Source organism: Macrobrachium nipponense, chromosome 4, assembly GCF_015104395.2.
Source record: "Macrobrachium nipponense isolate FS-2020 chromosome 4, ASM1510439v2, whole genome shotgun sequence".
Classification (NCBI taxonomy): Eukaryota; Metazoa; Arthropoda; class Malacostraca; order Decapoda; family Palaemonidae; genus Macrobrachium; species Macrobrachium nipponense.
Genome location: NC_061100.1, coordinates 85,651,305 through 85,669,406, shown reverse-complemented (window position 1 = coordinate 85,669,406; position 18,102 = coordinate 85,651,305). Strand labels below are relative to the sequence as shown.

Sequence of the window (18,102 nt, the reverse complement as noted above, 5' to 3'; positions counted from 1 at the left end):
CTCTGTTGATGTTTGTGATCAACTCTGTTCATCTGGTGAACAGACCATCATATCCTTCACTTGTGTTAAACATATTTCTTAGAGGTCATTAATTCCTGCCTGCTACTTTTGCTGTCAGATGCTCTTAAAAAACAGAAAACATGAATTATATCCATCTATTTGGGTCAATAATTAAAGCAAAATATTGTTTATATAGATTTTTAAGCACTTATATGGTGCTGTCAACTGAATAACAATCTACCAAGCTTATAGCTACATGATGAAATTTAGGCAATGCAGTCTGTTATACGAGAGCTCCCATCCAGATCCTAATTAACTTGTTTCCCAAACTGATCGAAAGGAGTTTGAAACTCCCATGGACCAGGCGGAGAAAAGGATTTCAAGGTGATATAGCACGCCAAAACCATGCTCTTGTCTACAATTCATTGACAGTGTGTTTGTTTTTATGGTGATTTTACGTTGCATGGAACCAAGTGTGAGGGATCTTGGATGGAATGGCTTGTCGATATCCTCCTGACTAACAGCATTCAATGTCCAAGAACACTTTCCACCGGTCCTTGTAAAATCCTTTCATGGTTCTTGGTCAGTGATGGCATGTGTTTTGAAGTGTATTACCTCGGGAACAGAATAACATCAAGTCTGCGGTTACATGCAGAATGCCCTACCACTAGCAATCATTTTCACTTTCCGCTTAAATTTAAACTTGAAACACTGATGATCCTATATATATATATATATATATATATATATATATATATATATATATATATATATATATGACTGGTAAAAATGTTGTTACAACAGAATTCCACCGAATAAAAGGAGCCCATAAACACTCCAAAATGCATTAAGTGGTAGGTAGTACCTACTATATTTCAGACACTGCCGTCTCTCTCTTCATTAGCTACCTGAAGAGAGAGACAGCAGTCTCTGAAATATAGTACTTACTTTCCATATTTTGGCGTTTTTATGGGCTCCTTTTGTTATATATATATATAATATATATATATATATATATATATATATATATATATATATATATATATATATATATATATATATATATATATATGCTTAAAAATCATAGCAGATGCACATGACTATAAACTAATACCACAAATGTTTGCTTATACATATATATACATATATATATAATATAATATATATATATATATATATATATATATATATATAATTAAAAATCATAGTATACGATGCACATGACTTTATAAACTAATACCACAAATATTTGCTTATACACACACACACACACACACATTATATATATAATATATATATATATATATACATCACACCACACACATATACACATATATATATAATATATATAAAAACACACATATACATATATATAGTATATGATATATTATATAGATATATATATATATATATAGACATATATATATATATATATGTATAGTGTTATATATATATATATATATATACATATAATGTATATATATATATATATATATATATATATATATATAAGTATGTAAATATATATAATATATATATATATATATATAATATATATATATATAAAGGGTTTTTTTGCCACGAAGGAAAAAAATGAAAAAAACGAGTTGGCCGAGTACTTTCGGTCCTATTCGGACCCTTTACTGAGGCAGTAAAGGGTCCGAATAGTACCGAAAGTACTCGGCCAACTCGTTTTTTCATTTTTTTCCTTCGTGGCAAAAAAAACCTTTATTTATACATAGCATTACGTTTTATATACTTCGTGATCAAGTTATTCATATATATATATATATATATATATATATATATATATATATATATATATATATATATATATATATATACAGTAGTACCTCGAGATACGAAAGGCTCAACTTACGAAAGCCAATACGAAAAATTTAACGGCTCTACATACGAAAAGTTTTTAAAGATACGAAAGGTTTCTGAAAGTCCGAGATTCGCCCGGATAACAATTTTGAAAATCGCGTCGCGCGCAGCCATCTTAGTACTAGTAGACTCGCCACCATCCTCCTGCTCTCCATTGGTTCCTGATGCTAGTCGCGGCCATGAAATCCTTCTCTCCTACTGGCCAGCGTCCCTCCCATCATGCATCTACTATGAATACATGGTGGCGTGCTTTGGCCACTCGGTACCAGCATTGTTATACTACGCACGCGGTATTTCGTTTTCGGGATCGTCAATGTGTACGTTATTTAAAAAAAAAAGTGACCAAGATCTCTCGCATGGGATAAGTGATCAAGGTCTCTCTCATGAGATAACTGGAAACTTTGCAAGGTTGGTAGAATATCCACTCCCTGTAGACCAATCATTTACTACAACATGCATACCAGTACGTATAATCAAGGCACTTCAGTTTATGTTGAGGGTCAGCAGCTGAACATTCAGACCCACCCAATCAGTTGCAGAGAGAGCATTTGGTTGAACAGGGTTTTGATGGACACCAGGGCCAACAGAGTCATGAGGTGCAAAGAAAGAACAGAAAGTTGAAATTCTGTAAAAAAAAAAAAAAAAAAAAAAAAAAAAAAAAAAAAAAAAACACCTACGTAAAGTAAAAAAAATAGTAAAAAAATTTAAAAATCAAAAAAGAAAAAAAAAAAAAAAACGGCAGAAATTAAAGCCGCTTTTCATAAAGTGCAATCATTTGTAAAAGACCCCCGAAAAGGCTCACACAGGAATTGGTGTACATATATTTTTTTAAGTGTACGTACGTACATATGTACAAAAGAAAAAAAACGGCAGAAATTAAAGCCGCTTTTCATAAAGTGCAATCATTTGTAGAAGACACCCCCCCGAAAAGGCTCACACAGGAACATTGTGAAAAGTAGGCAGATATTTATACAATATTATATATATATATATATAGATATATATATATATCATATTATATAATATATATCTAATATATATTATATTATACTCAAATCTTGGTAGTTACTACATATTAATTATTTAGTCATTTACAAATATATTTTACTTTGCTTAATCTGACAAGTGGTTTCCAATTGCAAGTGTTTAAAAAAAAAACCTTCTAAATGTTCTAAAGAGTAAATATATAAGGAGGGAGAAATACAAACACTATGTCACAACAAACTGGCTTTTCAATTTCTTGCTTGTACCCACTTCTAAAATATGTACTGTAGTCTGTACCAATGGAGTCATCTGGTACAGGTATTTGTAATTAGTTCAAAATTTACAAAAAAAAATGTGGTCAATGAAACATGGATAAATGATACAACTGGTTTTCATAATTTTTAATAAAAATACTATATACATTAATTATGAAAAAATGGTCCAACATTATTATACAGGCAGTCCTCGGCTTACGACATTCGGAGATTATGACACTTTTCAATTATATTTATCAGAAATTATTTCCAGGTTTATGACGCACGTTCCAGGGGTACGGCGCGGCGTCAATCTGATGAAAGAAATATGACTCCAAAAATGGAAAATAATCAATATTTGAAGGTTTTTTTTATGAAAAATGCAATAAAGATGCAGTTTACAGAGTTTTTAATATGCACAAAGAATTAAAAGTAAGGTTTTATTAGTATTTTTGACGATTTACTAGCTTGTGACGATTTTCGTCTTACGACGTGTCTCAAGAACAGAATCCCTGTCATAAGCCAGGGACTGCCTGTAGTCCTTAAAATGAAGGAATTAGAAGTATATCTAACATCTCAAAAAAAATGCTGTTGATGAATTAGGAAAAAATGCCACAAAAAACCTATGTAAGAAATAATTCTTCGGAAATAATTTAAGACAATCAAAGGATTCTGAATATTGCTTTAGCATTAGTTTTTTATAAAATCCAACATTTTTCTTACTTCTGTGATTTTTTCACGAGGTTTTCCAAGGTCAGTTCCAACTTTTATTTCAAAATCATCTAAACGAGTCCAGTCATCAAAAGTCACAGGCTGTAACCCTGTAAAAATACATAATAATAATAATAATAATAATAATAATAATAATAATAATAATAATAATAATAATAATAAAAGTAGGGATAAAGACTGACAAACTTAATTATAAAATAACTCTTCAATACTAAACCATTAGCAATAATCAACCCATTTCACAGTAAAGATATTTTCTTGGATGCTAATCCACATGTGTCATCAGGCCCCTAACACTGATCAAAATCTGTCTTTGTGCCAGAGAGAGAGAGAGAGAGAGAGAGAGAGAGAGAGAGAGAGAGAGAGAGAGAGAGTTCTTATCTGAAATATTGATTTTCTGTACCAGGATGCAAGAATTGAGTCCAACCACATGTGCATTCCAATTCCTGAGATGCTAGCTCATAAACTGTTTAAAATTCCCATGTGACTGCCAGAAAAATTATTCAAACAAAAATTTTGTTCAAAGAGTAGAGATATCAGAGTTGTAATTTCATGGCCAAATAATATGACTGTTTGACATTAGTAGAAATCCATTATGAGTATGAGTCAGAGTGATGGAATTAGGTTTCTTACTTCATGCTTCATCTCTTAGACAAGAAAAATCTAGAAGTACTCCCTTTAGATATGGTCCCTAAATGTACATATGAAATACTCTGGCAGGGAAGAGAAAGTGTTCTTCATCCTTACCATGAAATAAGAATGATGGAATGGGAAATGCAAACACCACAACTACAAAATATCCAGAAATGATAGATGTAATGGGTTCAAATCCTTGGTATATGCAACTCTATCGTTACCCTCAAGGTTGCAAAAATTGCATAACTGCTGCACTATTACAGAAGAATCACATTTTGGCATGCAGTTACCACTTGAGAAAGTGCAAAGCCCAGGTCTCTTATGAGCAAGAGAGACAGGTCTCTAAATGACTGAGGAATAATTATGTGAATCAAAACATCACCCCTTCATTGTATTAACTGAAGAATAAGTATGAGTTTGACAGAGAGTGGTTGAGAGGAGGTCGCTGTAGTTTGAAGTTATCCGGGGATAAACATAATAAATATTATTTACCTCCTTCATTTTACTGCATGACCTTAATGCATGAAAGTTTTGTATTATCAGCTGTCTAGTATATAATCTGCATCATAATAGGTGCTACGACTTCTTCAACAGGGGAAAGTTTCCTGGGGAGATCTATCAACAGTCTCAGAAGTTGACAGACAACTTACTGTGACCAAGAGAGGCCACCAAGACCACTGACCTATTCTTTAATTCAGGAACTGGACTATTACTTCATTATGCCCAATGACTGGGAAAATCCACTTCCACCCAGTACCATGAGAATTTAACTTCCAAGCTGCTAGGACTGTAGCAGTAAGGAGCTTGTGATTCAGATAGAAAAAACCACATGCAAAAAGGTGAATGAATCACTGATGCTACTCTGCATACTCCTAGAAGGAGGGGCCAATCTTAAGGAAGAGCTTGGCAAGGCTCTCTGCAATGATGCACTTAAGACTTGAAATAAAACAAGAATCTAACTAAAGACTAATCAGGCTGGAATTACAATGCATGTATGTTACAAAGAATCTTTTATTCCCTACTTTAAATTATCATTAAAATACTTCCTTTTTACTAGGAAACTTTTTAACCAACACACCAGGAGACCACCACTTTCAATAACATCTAACTCTTACAGACAGGCTAAAATGTATGAAGCTCTTGGAAAGAGAAAGATAAGAAAATGACAATGGTATAAGAAAAGAAATTCTAAACAATTTTCTGTACCTTCCACAGGAAGTTGAAAGTGAACATTTCCAACCCTGTGTGGGGCTTCTTTTCCAAGAAACTTGTAAAAATAAAGTTATACATGTTTTCTCTGATAATTTTTTAAATTCTGTAAAAAGATAATTACAGCTTGCACAATATTTTAACAGATAAGAACTAAAATCAGTAACAAATTCTGAACACATTTATGTTAAAATATTTATGAGATGTACTGACATGTGAAGATGCAGCATCTTTCAATGAGCTATACATGTCTTTTATAATACTTATTTGTACTTAATTTGAAAAATTACAATTATAGCTGACATACTACCATAAAAGATAAGTACTAAAATCAACAGCAATCTCTGGGTATATTTATGAGCAAATATATAAAAAGACATCTTGGGATGAGGAGGTGCAGTACATTCCCCATGAAATCTCAAATCACCCCTGATTTCCCTCTATCCTGAACTGAGCAATCTGTGTTGCCATGTCATTTATGGCCCACTGAAGTGATCTGAACATTTTTCCGGCAAAATTCGTTCAAACTGCATGGCGTGAAACACTGATTCTCACCAGAGGCAGTCTGCTCCTCATTCAAGAGCTATTATTATACCTCACACAATCATGCCCATCCAGAAAGGGTTAATAGAAACAAATGTGCTAGCACCATTTTCTGAAAAAGGGGTTTACATTACTTTTGAACTTACCTTTCTCAGCTATTATTTTAAGGACTTCAACCTTTCCACTTTTAGGTTCTGAAGTATCAAGCTCTCCAGACTCTATGTCAGCTACTATGATCTTGCCTGTATTAAATCCACTTGTCATTGTTGAAAGAATGACTCCTACTGGTCCAGTGCTTATCCACCCACTTGCATACACACCTAGTCAGAGTAATTGCTTTAGGAATCAAAGATCTGACTTTTTCTTTTACAGTATAGTACAGTATGTACTATGCTATTAACATAATTAGACTTATGAACATTTTGGAGTTAACAAAAAATTTTCAAGACATTTTACTGATTCACTTTAACTTTTCAACACAAACTACTTTCCAGTGAAAATAATTAACCAGAAAACAAGACTTATGAAGTCTTATTGCCAACAATAAAATAAAATATAACTGAAATGTTCCACCTGATCATCTTTTATCTCAATATTGACATCAAGCTAATGAGAATTATGAATGTAAAATTTACCAATTCAGGCCTCAGCATTACCTTCCAAAAGTGGTGAGATTGAAGTGACACTAATTCAGCATGACCTTTCTGCTTACAATGATATAATTGAAGATAGTTGTAAAGAAAGCAATTATCAAAGAGTTTCATGAGATAATAAAGGGATGAAAACATTAACAGTTCCATGGTACAGTGTGCCAAATTAAGTCAAAATGTCAATGAAAATACCTTTCTGGCCAACAACTTTTCCATTTTCATTGGCTACAGTTCCAGTTTTTTCATCAAAGGGTAGAGATGGGTCAATACTAATACCCTTGTAACCAATACTTCGGAGAACAAGACCGCATTCCAAGACTTCACATTCTTCAGTTTGCACAGCTCTTTCATTTAGCACCTCACCTTCTAACCTGAAAAAAATTAAATATGTAAGCAGCTGACCAAAGTCAAAGAAGAATTAAGACTTTTGAATCATTTCCTTAAAAAAACTCACAATACTAATACAGTGACTGCTGATTGAAGTCTGTATTAGAGATGCAGGAAGCACTGTATCATTTTTTACTTTGCTTAATAAATCTTAGTATTAAAGACTATCTCATCTTTTTGTCAGCTACACTTCACTAGGGTAGTTTTTTATTATCAGTTCTACTTAATTACACAAGTGAGAAAAAAAAGTTAATATGTTTTGTGAAGTGACTACTTTTATTCATATTGAATTTTACTAACAAACAAAACCATTCAAAAGGTTGACAAACCTGTTTTTGGCCAACTTTATACCTGCCACAGCTTGGCCATCTTCGGTAGGTAGAATTTCTACAGGACTCAACAGAAATCGTAGCTGCCATTCCCTCTTTGCTCTGGCATAAGCAGAAGCTAGTTTTGGGTCTGGATCATCTAAGCCAGTTTTTGCAAGAAGTTCAATCAACCTCTTGCGAGATCTTGGTACAGCTGGAAACCCCAAATTTTTATTAAAGCATGATAAAAATAATTTTGAAAAAGAAATAATTATTGTATGTAGTATACAATGGTCTACTAAAGACTAAATAAAATATTTTTTGTCATATTAGCTTTGAAGTTAAAATTCTTTTGTAAACTGTAAGTTTATTTATAAAGTGTAGTTATTTGCCTTTTAAAATGAACTATTCAACATACTAACAGTACTGTATAGGCAACTTTTCCATTACTCTCAACTGAATATGTAATAGTTTCACATTTAAAGCTATTAAGTTACCCAAACCCTTTGAATAATGTACGTGAGTGAATTTATCTGACTGTAACAGACATTTGCATTAATAGCTTGTAGGCTGAGAACTCATCTACTGTGCTATTTTCTGAGACTTTTTGTGAACATCAGTGTTCTAGCTTTCTAAGAGACTGACACTGTAAGCAATCTTAAAATAAAAATTGAACAAATAATTTATACTGAATTTGGATTGGTGAGTCCTAGTGTAACTGCATGGCAATAATAATCTGTAGCAGTACATAATAAGAGAACATTACAGTAAAGTAGTTTGTTTACTATAAACAAGTAGTATCATAAAATAACAATTTGTAGGAAATTGTATTTTTCCTAACTATACAAACCTGAGGTCCTTTAACAATAGGAAGGTACTTAGCGTCAGCTGAACCGGTCGTAAGCTTCGAACAAGGGGGTTCAGTAGTTAACAACTTGTCCGGCAGTTGGCGGTCAGCTCGACTGCGAAGAGAGGAGTCACTTTGCCTTAGTCCCAGGAAAAACACAGAGTGAGGGGTGGCATGAGGTGGGACTATATGTAAAGGACCTCAGGTTTGTATAGTTAGGAAAAATACAATTTCCGACAAATTGTTATTTGTTCCGATATGTATACAAACCCCCGGTCCTTTAAAATAGGAAGACTCACTTCTTGGTGGGTGGAATCTGAGTCTTATGAACAGACTGGTGTTCGTCCTATTTTGGATTCCCTCCCTAGTCGTAAGAGCAGAGGGTGGGATCCTAGCCTCTGCCCAGCTGATTGGGGTGTGCACCGCAGGATCAGTGGTCAGACTTCTGGACCAGATTTATAAAAGGGAGGCAAGCGTACCTCTTATAAATAACAAAAGGCAAGCACTAGTTCCTACTTCAAGAGCCAAAGTAAAGTTATGGGTTTGTCTCTTGTTGGCTTCCACTCCCCCGCCTTGTCGGGGAGTGGTGGATAAACACTCCTATCCCTACTGAAAGGGATAGAATGGAGCTCGGTTGTGTAGCTTACCTGCATCGGCCTCCTGTTCAGCGTAGTGACGACTGCGGCCATCTGCCCACAGGTAGAGCAGAAGAACGAAGGAGGAAGAGAAGCCAGTCACACTCTCTTTCACTTGTCCATGCATGCAGTCACACAAGGATGCGATGCTGTTCTGTCCGCTCGGGTGCTGGGTAGACTACACAACGTGTTGAGCAGCCACCACGGGTCCCAAGGAAAAAGTGTCCAAGGACCTGTGGGTGATATCCCGCAGGTAGAATGAAGTGAAGGTGGTCTGGTTGGCCCAAACCCTTGCCTTCAGAAGCTGCGCCAGGGAGAAGTTCTTGCGGAACGCAAGGGTTGGACCAATACCTCTGACTTCGTGGGCTCTCGGACGAAGGGTACAGGTGTCGTCACTACCAGCTGTCTCGTACTCCCTCCTGATCACCTCACACAGCCAGAAAGAAAGAGTGTTCTTGGAAACTTCTTTCTTGGTAACCCCGGTGCTAACGAAGAGGAGTCGACACTCAGGCCTGAGGTGCCGAGTTCTCTTCAGATAGCGCTGTAGCGTCCTCACAGGACAAAGCAGCATCTCATCCGCATCATTATCAGAGAAATCCTTCAGAGAGGGGATCGTGAAGGACTTGAACCGGTCGTCAGGGACCGAAGGATTCTGAGTCTTCGCTATGAAGTTCGGGACGAAATAGAGCGTCATGGATCCCCATCCCCTGGAATGCTTGACATCGAAGGAAAGACCATGAAGATGAAGTTCCCCTACTCTCTTTGCCGATGCCAGGGCCAGCAGGAAGAGGGTCCTGAGGGTCAGATCCCTGTCTGACAACTCTCGGAGTGGCTCGAAGGGTCTGCGAGTCAAACTCCTAAGGACGAGAGTCACATCCCACCCTGGGGGCCTGAGTTCCATGGGTGGGCAAGACCTCTCGAAGCTCTTCATCAGGAGGGAGATCTCGAAAGAAGAGGAAATGTCCACACCTCGCAGTTTAAGGACTAGGGCCAGGGCGGCTCTGTATCCTTTAACTGCAGAGACGGAGAGGAGCTTCTCTCGGCGATGGAAGACGAGGAAATCCGCTACCTGCTGAAGAGTGGCTCTGAGAGGAAAGAGACACTGTCCACGACACCAACCACAGAAGAAGGACCACTTCCCCTGGTAGACAGCTGCAGAGTACTGTCTGAGGTATCCAGTCATCTCTGTTGCTGCGTTGCGAGAAAACTTCTCGCTCGCAAAAGATGGTGGATAACAGCCAGCCGTGAAGACACAGGGACTCGATGGACCGGTGGTACCGTTCTACATGTGGCTGGCACAGGAGGTTGTGCCAGGGGGAATCTCTCTCGGCGCTTCGGCAAGCAGAGCCAGCAGGTCTGGATACCAAACGGCCTGAGGTCATTTGGGCGCCACCAGGATCATCCGAAGGTTCGCGGTGATCAGCGCCCTGCTGATCACTTTGCGAATCAGACAGAACGGGGGAAAGGCGTAGACGAAGAGGTTGTCCCACGGATGTTGAAGAGCATCCTCTGCAGCTGCCCATGGGTCCGGCACAACCGAGTAGAAAACCTGGAGTTTTCTGTTGTGCCGGGTGGCGAAGAGATCCTCGACTGGATGCCCCCACAGGTTGAAGAGCCTTTCCGCCACGTCTGGATGAAGGGACCATTCGGTTCCTATCACCTGATCCCGACGGCTGAGCTTATCGGCTACCACATTCCTCTTGCCTGGAATGTAGCGGGCCGACAGCTCTACTGAGTGTGTCGCGGCCCACTTGTGCACCTGCAACGTCAACTGGTGCAGTGGGAGGGACACTAGGCCCCCCTGCTTGTTGACGTACGCCACTACTGTGGTGTTGTCGCTCATCAACACCACCGAGTGTCCCACCAGATGGTCCCGGAACTCTTGGAGAGCGAGGAATGCTGCCTTGAGCTCCAGGACGTTGATGTAAAGGTGCTTGCCGCGATGGTCCCACACACCTGCAGTCAGCAACTCCTCCAGGTGTGTGCCCCATCCCTTGGTCAATGCGTCCGAGAAGAGCAGCATCTCCGGGGGGGGGGGGGGAGTGCGAGGTTCCCGTCGTCCAGCCACCAGGCTTAGTCCTGCCTCACCTCCTCTGTGAGGGACACGGGGAAGAAGGGAGGGTCCCTTGCCTGTAACCAACACTCCTTTAGTCTCCACTGAAGAGACCGCAGGTGAAGATGCCCGTGAGGGACTAACTTCTCGAGAGACGAAAGGTGACCGATCACGACCTGCCACTGCTGAGCTGGTTGCTCCTGTAGAGACAGGAACTGTCTTGCTGCCTCCCTGAACCTGCTGATCCGCGAATCTGCGGGGAAGACTCGCCCTGCTACCGTGTTGATCAGCATGCCCAAGTACTTCATCCTTTGCTTGGGCTCGAGATCTGACTTCTCGTAATTCACTATGATTCCCAGATTGCGGCAGAATTCGAGGAGTCGATCTCTGTCCTGCAGCAACTGCGAGTGGGAGCTTGCCAGGACTAACCAATCGTCGAGATACCTCAAGAGACATATCCCTACCAAGTGGGCCCAAGTCAACACCAGCGTGAACACCTGTGGGGTGGTTGAGAGACCGAAACAAAGTGCCCTGAATTGGTACACCGTCCCGTCGAGGATGAAGCGGAGGTACTTCCTGGAGGATTGATGGATGGGTAACTGGAAATACATGTCCTTCAGATCCACCGAAAGCATGAAGTCGTCCTCCCTGATGGAATCGAGCACTGAACGTGCTGTTTCCATCATGAACCGAGTCTGGCAAACGAATCGGTTCAAGGGAGAGATCTATCACCAGGCGCCAGCCCTCCGAGGACTTCTCCACTAGGAAGAGTCAGCTGTAAAAGCCCGGCGACTGATCCTATACGTTCTCCACAGCACGTTTGCTCAGCATGGCTTCTATTTCCTGCCAAAGCGTCACGTCCTTGGTCGAGCCAGGAATGTAGGTTTGCAAATGGACCGGGTTGGAGGTGAGGGGTGGCCAAGACTCGAAGGGTAGTAGATATCCTTCCCGAAGGAGACGTTTACTATCAAGGTCTCCGCACCGTAGCGCTGCCATGTTGCCCAATGGCTCGCCAGGCACGCCCCCACTTCCAGCAGCAGGTGAAGGGGAACGCCGTCCCTAGCGTTTCCCTCCTCTCTTCGACTTCTTCTTCCCAGATCCTTCTTGAGAGAAGGACTGGGAGGAGGACTGGTTACGGTCACTCCTTACAGAAGAAGTCGAAGGCAGAGTCTTTCCTCTCGGCTTCGATGAGGTGACCGTCTTGGCCGAGAGGAAGCGCTAGCTAAGCTCTTGGGCTTAGCCGCAGTCGTCCGAGGTTGCCCAGCCACCTTGGAGACTGCCTGGTGGACAAGACGGTCACTGTCGTCAGTGCGCCGCTGTTCCACTGCAGCATCCATCATCTCTCTGGTCACTCGAGTTAGAACAGCGTCTCTACGCTGGAGAACCAGGTTGTCCCACAGGTTAGCCATCTGGTGGGCCAGGTAGGCGATGGCCCTACCCCCAGACTGGCACAGTCTCACAAAAGCCGGGTCCCCTTCAGGAGTGATGTTCCCCAAGGAGGCCGCGGCTTTCGACACTGTGAGGGACCACAGGTCGATCCAGGAGACTGCTTGGAATGCTGCCATTGCGGTAGATTCCAAGGCAAGTGCCTCCTGCTGCGAAAACCAAAGGTTCTCCGACAGGAGCTGTGGCAGAGACACCCCTGGAGTTAGCCTAGCTAGCTCTGGGTTAACCTGTTTGGGCGGCAGAGGGTCCTCTGAAGGCACGTAGAAGTGCCTCTGTCGTGGTAGAGGTGGAGGAAGGAGCTTGGCAGACCTACCGGACTGAAGCAAACCCTCCTGTCCGGAGACGAGAGCGTCCACTTGGCTCAACACGCTGTCAGCCAAGGCTGATCACGGCAGACCCACCGTCGTCCTGGGTTCCTTCTTAGGTCCCCAGAATGACTCCAAGCCTGATGTGGGCTCGGTAGGTGGGAGCGGCGATCCTTCCCCGAGGTCGTTGTGCTGACGAATCAGCGCAATAACCTCCGCGAATGACCTCTGGATCTCAGGAGTGACTGCATCCTGTGGAGACAGACTGTCAAGCCCGTCCAACAAGAATGCCTCCCGAGACCCTCCTCCTTCCACAGGAGGAACCACGACAGACCCCTCCTGGTCTCCTCCTGCCACTTGTGTGTACGATCTGGTTGGTCCGAGGACTGTGCCAGGTTCGTAGGGCGTCGTGGCAGGATCGTGAGGAGCGCGCCCCTCGTGATCACTCCTGATCACCTTGCTCTTCCTGGTGAAGCCCGAGGAAGTTGAAGGGATCGGAGAGGCAGACCTGATGCTCCCCCCGCCCCCACCGGCAGAACCGGTGTGCTGAGGGGGCTGCAGGCGATCGCCAACCCGCGGTGGCGATTGGGCTGCAGGCCTGGTCGAGCGGCTCTCCCGGGGAGAGTGGCTGGACCGAGAACAGTGGCGACGGTCCCGAGTGTCAGAAGAGCTGCTGCTGGTCCCCCTCTCCGCCCGGTCCCGGTAGAAGAAGCGGTCAGGAGACCTGCAGAGTCCGCTGTCGCGGTGGGAGTGAGGCCTGTCCTCATGGCGCTTCACGCCGCTTGGACCAGCCGAGGCTGGTTCAGGCGACCGAGGGGACTGCTTCCTCGCCTCAGCCCGCGAGCGGTCTGGGACCATCGCATCAACCCTGGGTACCAGCGTATTGCCGCGAGAGCGATCGCTGGTCTAGTGAGAGTTGTCTGAGCGACCCCTGCCAGTCTTCCGCTCCGTGCCTGGATCCTGGCGCCGAGCGGACTCGGTTGTCTGGGTCTTGGCTGTAGGTGACCGTACACTCGGTGACTCTCACGAACGAGAGGCCGAGACGGTACCTGGCGTCGAGGTAGAACCTCTGGCGCCGGGTGAGGAGGTACCGGTGTTAGCCGGCACTCCTCCGGTCCCCATCTTCTTCTTCCTTGCGGAAGGAGAGACGGGCCCTGTTCCCAAAGGAACAGGAGGACCAACGGAAGTCCCACCGGTGGGACGGACCCTTAGAAGTCTTAGCGTGAGCCTTCTTGTGGGGGGGAGGAGGCAACCTTCTTCTTCTTCGGCTGTGGAGCCTTAGAAGTTGAAGGGGAAGCGGCGGCAGACGACGACGACGAAGAAGATGATGAAGACAAAGACGACACCTTCCTCCTCCTCTTCTTCTTCTTCATCAGCTTCCTCAGCACCACCGTCAGGTCTTCCATCCAGGACGGAGCCGGGGCAGTTGCCGAAGCAACAGGGCCCGACTGCACCTGTCCGGTGGACCTGGGGTGGGAGCAGCAACACCACGGGCAGGAACGATGGCGGCAGGAACTGGTACCAGGGCTGGAGCGGCAGCATACTCAGGAACAGGAGGCAGGGCAGGAACTGGCAGCATCCTCTGCACAGGAGGCAGGTCTAGAGGAGAGCTCTTGGTACACCGGAAGTCCAGGGCTGTAGCAGGAGCAGCAAACCCAGGTGGCGGCATTAAAGCGGGCATCGAAACCTCCGGCAGCGGTGCCTGCACAGCAGCTGTCGGGGTCACCGTGGCTACATGCTGAGTGTACACCAGGTGCGGCAGAGCAGCTTAGCCCGGCGTAGACACTGTCATGGTAGTCGTGGTGGTCGGCCCGTGTGTTACCGGCATGGCCCCTCTCATCAGGTGACTCAGCAGCCCCTCGAACGTCGGTGTCCCTTGCAGCACCAGTGAGTACCAGGCCCGTCCGAGATCGTCTTCCGTGGCAAGCAAGTCTGAGGAAGGAAAAGTCGGGTGAGTTAGTGGGGGGGGTCTCCCCTCGCCCGGGATGGGGGGGGGACAGTTCCCACCCCGAGTGAACGGAGGACCCTGAGTACAACTGGATGTCGGGGCATCTCGCCCCACCCCCCTCCTCGCTCGACTGATTGAGAGAGGACAAGGAGTGAGAAACCTCCCCCAAAGGGGAAGGAGCCATACAAGGGAGCTGAGATGGAGGGAGAAAAAGAGGAAGACGTATCTGTGACCAAGGGTGTAGCAGAACCCTCCGACGACTCCTTGGCCAGCTTGCGCGGGTTCCTCCTCCCCCCATAGCGCTCCCACTGCTCCTCCGACCAAAAAATACAAGTATCACATGTCTCAGTGCGAGAGCATTCTCGCCCTCTACACCAAGTACAAAAATCATGAGGATCAACCTCTACAGATCATCGGAAGGCCCCACACTTACCGCCCTCCACACCAGGGCACAATCTGCGGCTGACAGGGGGGCGAGGGGGTCTCTCCGGCTCTTGTGATTCCATATCCATAACAATGAAGCACTGTATGAATAAAAAAACACACACGTACATACTTATATCCTTTGCACTATCACACAGTAAAAGGAAAAGCAAAAAAGTCTTCACGCAGTGAAGCAAACCAAGCATACGACAGAAGCAGGCAGAGAGACGAGTTGCACGTCCATCCACTAGCCCGGCCGAAAGCAAAGTGACTCCTCTCCTAGCAGTCGAGCTGACCACCAACTGTCGGACAAGTAGTTAACTACCGAACCCCCTTGTTCGAAGCTTACGACTGGTTCAGCTGCCGCTAAGTACCTTCCTATTGTTAAAGGACTGAGGGTTTGTATACGTATCGGAACAATTATAATTTTTCCTGAAAAACCAGCAAAATCTACTAAGAAAATAACTTAGAAATTAGCTATCATTATATATAATGAATATCCTACTCACTTGGTAAAAGTGCTTTCAAATGTTGATAATCTTGTGGTATGAGGTTAGGTCTACACTGCTTAAGCTTTATCATTTCTCGCAATTCTTTTATGGTCAAAGCAACATGTTCTGGACCACGGCGACCAATCAGTACTACTCGTTTTATGCGGCTTTTACTTAGACTGTCTAACACACTTTCAGGTATGTCTGTCTTCTGCAAATGAGTATAAAAAAACTCAGATTTTAATATTATTAAAACATATGTCACACACCTACTGATCACCCCATAATAAGAATATATTTGCATTATGCAAGAATTCCAAGGTTTAACAATCATTTGTCAAACAAATAACACAGTAGTCATATTACGAATGCAACTTGTGGATCCTCACAGTTACTTTATGCTAGTGTTGAAAACTGCCCTTACTCCTGTTTCCAAAACATTTGCAGTAAAGATTGCTATTCCAGTCCTTGTGAATAATCCTTATCTATTATAGTGTTTGTGAATAATACATTTAAAACTTTTTATCAATTATAAGCACCCCTTTCAGCCCTTTTTCACTTCAGTGCTATCAGTGAGTGATAATAGAGTGAATTCTGCAGTTACTAAGTAATTTACAGTCACTGGGTTCATCTTTGGGATGAACACAGCCAATACTTTCCTATGTGACTATAATTGCTGACAATGTCCTAAGTAACTATGTATAAAATTTGGTGTATGTTGTATAATTTCATAATTTTCCTCATTGCTTATGGTTGCAGTGAAGGTGTCATAGGTTAGTAGAGCTTGATTTCTCTGAGATACTTAATAAGGCTGGCAGGGCAGAGGTGGAGCCCAATGAAATTGGTGGACAGTGAATTCCTGGATGTTAGCAGAAGACAACAGGATGGAATGGCTTGTGTGAAAGCATACTTCTTCTTAAAAATGGAACTGGACAGAGGGTAAATAGTCAGTCAGATAAAAAGTCACTCAGGAATGTAGTATGGAAGCTCTTCCTGAAGATGCAATGAAACACCAAACCTTGTCAGTCACTGGATGAGCAGCTGGACAGGTGATTAATAGAGATTCCCAAACCAACTTCTGCCAACTGAATATCACTACCATCTCAGAGAAGCCTTTATATGGACACAAGTAATAATGAAAAGGTAGTCTCCTCAGCAAGAACCCCCATTCCAGGAAGTGAGTAATACACCTAGGTAAAGAAACCAATCATCTTCAACTCATTGGAGATGGGTGTCTAGAAGGGCAAGGAGCTTAGGGATAAACATGGGTTGTTGCTAGCGATATAGTCCATCATCAACAAGGACTTCTCCTATGGCATTTGGTACTGGAAGGTCAAACTTTGAAAAAAAAAAAACATCTTCTGACTTGGTCTCAACACTGAGCTTTGTTACACAGCCAAAGATTGGCAAATCCAAGAGATGGTATCACTGAAATATACCTCACCTTGCTGACTTGGGGAAGTCTTAGTTCAGTCCTCATGTTCAATCAGCTGATTCTCTTCTAAATTTGTGTATAACCAGGTTCTCTTGGCAGGGATGATTGTTAAAACTTTCTCATATTCTTTAACATCAATCTCATTTCCTTTTCCAACCTCTCTACTTTTCAATGCCCTTTTGTCCTTCTCAAAATTTTCTTTTAAGATTCTCCAACATCATAAACTTAGCCTTTTATCTGCTCTAACCTTTCACCTTTGGAAATTCATCATATCCTCCATAGGGATATAAATGTATAAGATATTAATAGGCCTTATTTTTTACTTTTTGTTGTACGAACACCTTCAAGCTCAGAATATGCTCAAACAGTACATCAAAGATGACCAGTATGTTGTCTGCAGGCCCTTACACATAAATGCAATTAAATCTGATGAGCTAAAATGAGGTTTATGATACATTAACAGGGGCTTCCTGTAGTCATAAAATATTCACCATAGATAGCAACTTGAAGTTTCTTTTATCAAATGATTTATACACCTTATCTAAAATTTCATAAGAAATATAAAAGGTGTTTACAATTCATGCTTTTACTAATACATTCTGTTGAATGGTATTCAGACCATCCACTTGTGACTTGGGCACAACAGAAATAAGAAAAAGAGCAAAAGGTTTCATGTTTTCTAGCTACTTACTCTTAAAATATCAATAGGACTCAGCAATATCCTGGCCACATCCACAGCAACATTTCCCTGACCAATTACAGCTGCAGATTCTACATCCAAGTTAAGTTTTAGATCAGCATCCTCAGGCAAACCATTATACCATCCTACAAAGCGTCTTGCAGAACAAACGTTTGAAAGAGATTCACCTGGAATATTGAGCTTCCTGTCTTGAGCACTACCATATGCCTGAAATGTAAATAAAAATACA

At 42.6% G+C, this 18,102-nt stretch overlaps 1 protein-coding gene across 5 annotated transcripts in view; it reads right to left on the bottom strand.

The window, feature by feature from the left end:
• The window catches only part of LOC135210980 (NADPH:adrenodoxin oxidoreductase, mitochondrial-like), a 150,472-nt gene that overhangs the window by 118,654 nt on the left and 13,716 nt on the right, over positions 1 to 18,102 (bottom strand). For 3 of the 5 annotated variants that reach the window (XM_064243980.1, XM_064243977.1, XM_064243978.1), the window contains 6 exons: positions 17,865 to 18,080; positions 15,757 to 15,949; positions 7,612 to 7,804; positions 7,088 to 7,266; positions 6,392 to 6,565; positions 3,849 to 3,946 (listed from right to left, as the gene is read on the bottom strand). In XM_064243980.1, the coding sequence (XP_064100050.1) occupies positions 3,849 to 3,946; positions 6,392 to 6,565; positions 7,088 to 7,266; positions 7,612 to 7,804; positions 15,757 to 15,949; positions 17,865 to 18,080 (1,053 nt within the window). Of the gene's footprint in view, positions 1 to 3,300; positions 3,440 to 3,848; positions 3,947 to 6,391; positions 6,566 to 7,087; positions 7,267 to 7,611; positions 7,805 to 15,756; positions 15,950 to 17,864; positions 18,081 to 18,102 lie in introns of those variants that run through there. The other 2 variants (XM_064243979.1, XM_064243976.1) reach the window with 2 other exon arrangements.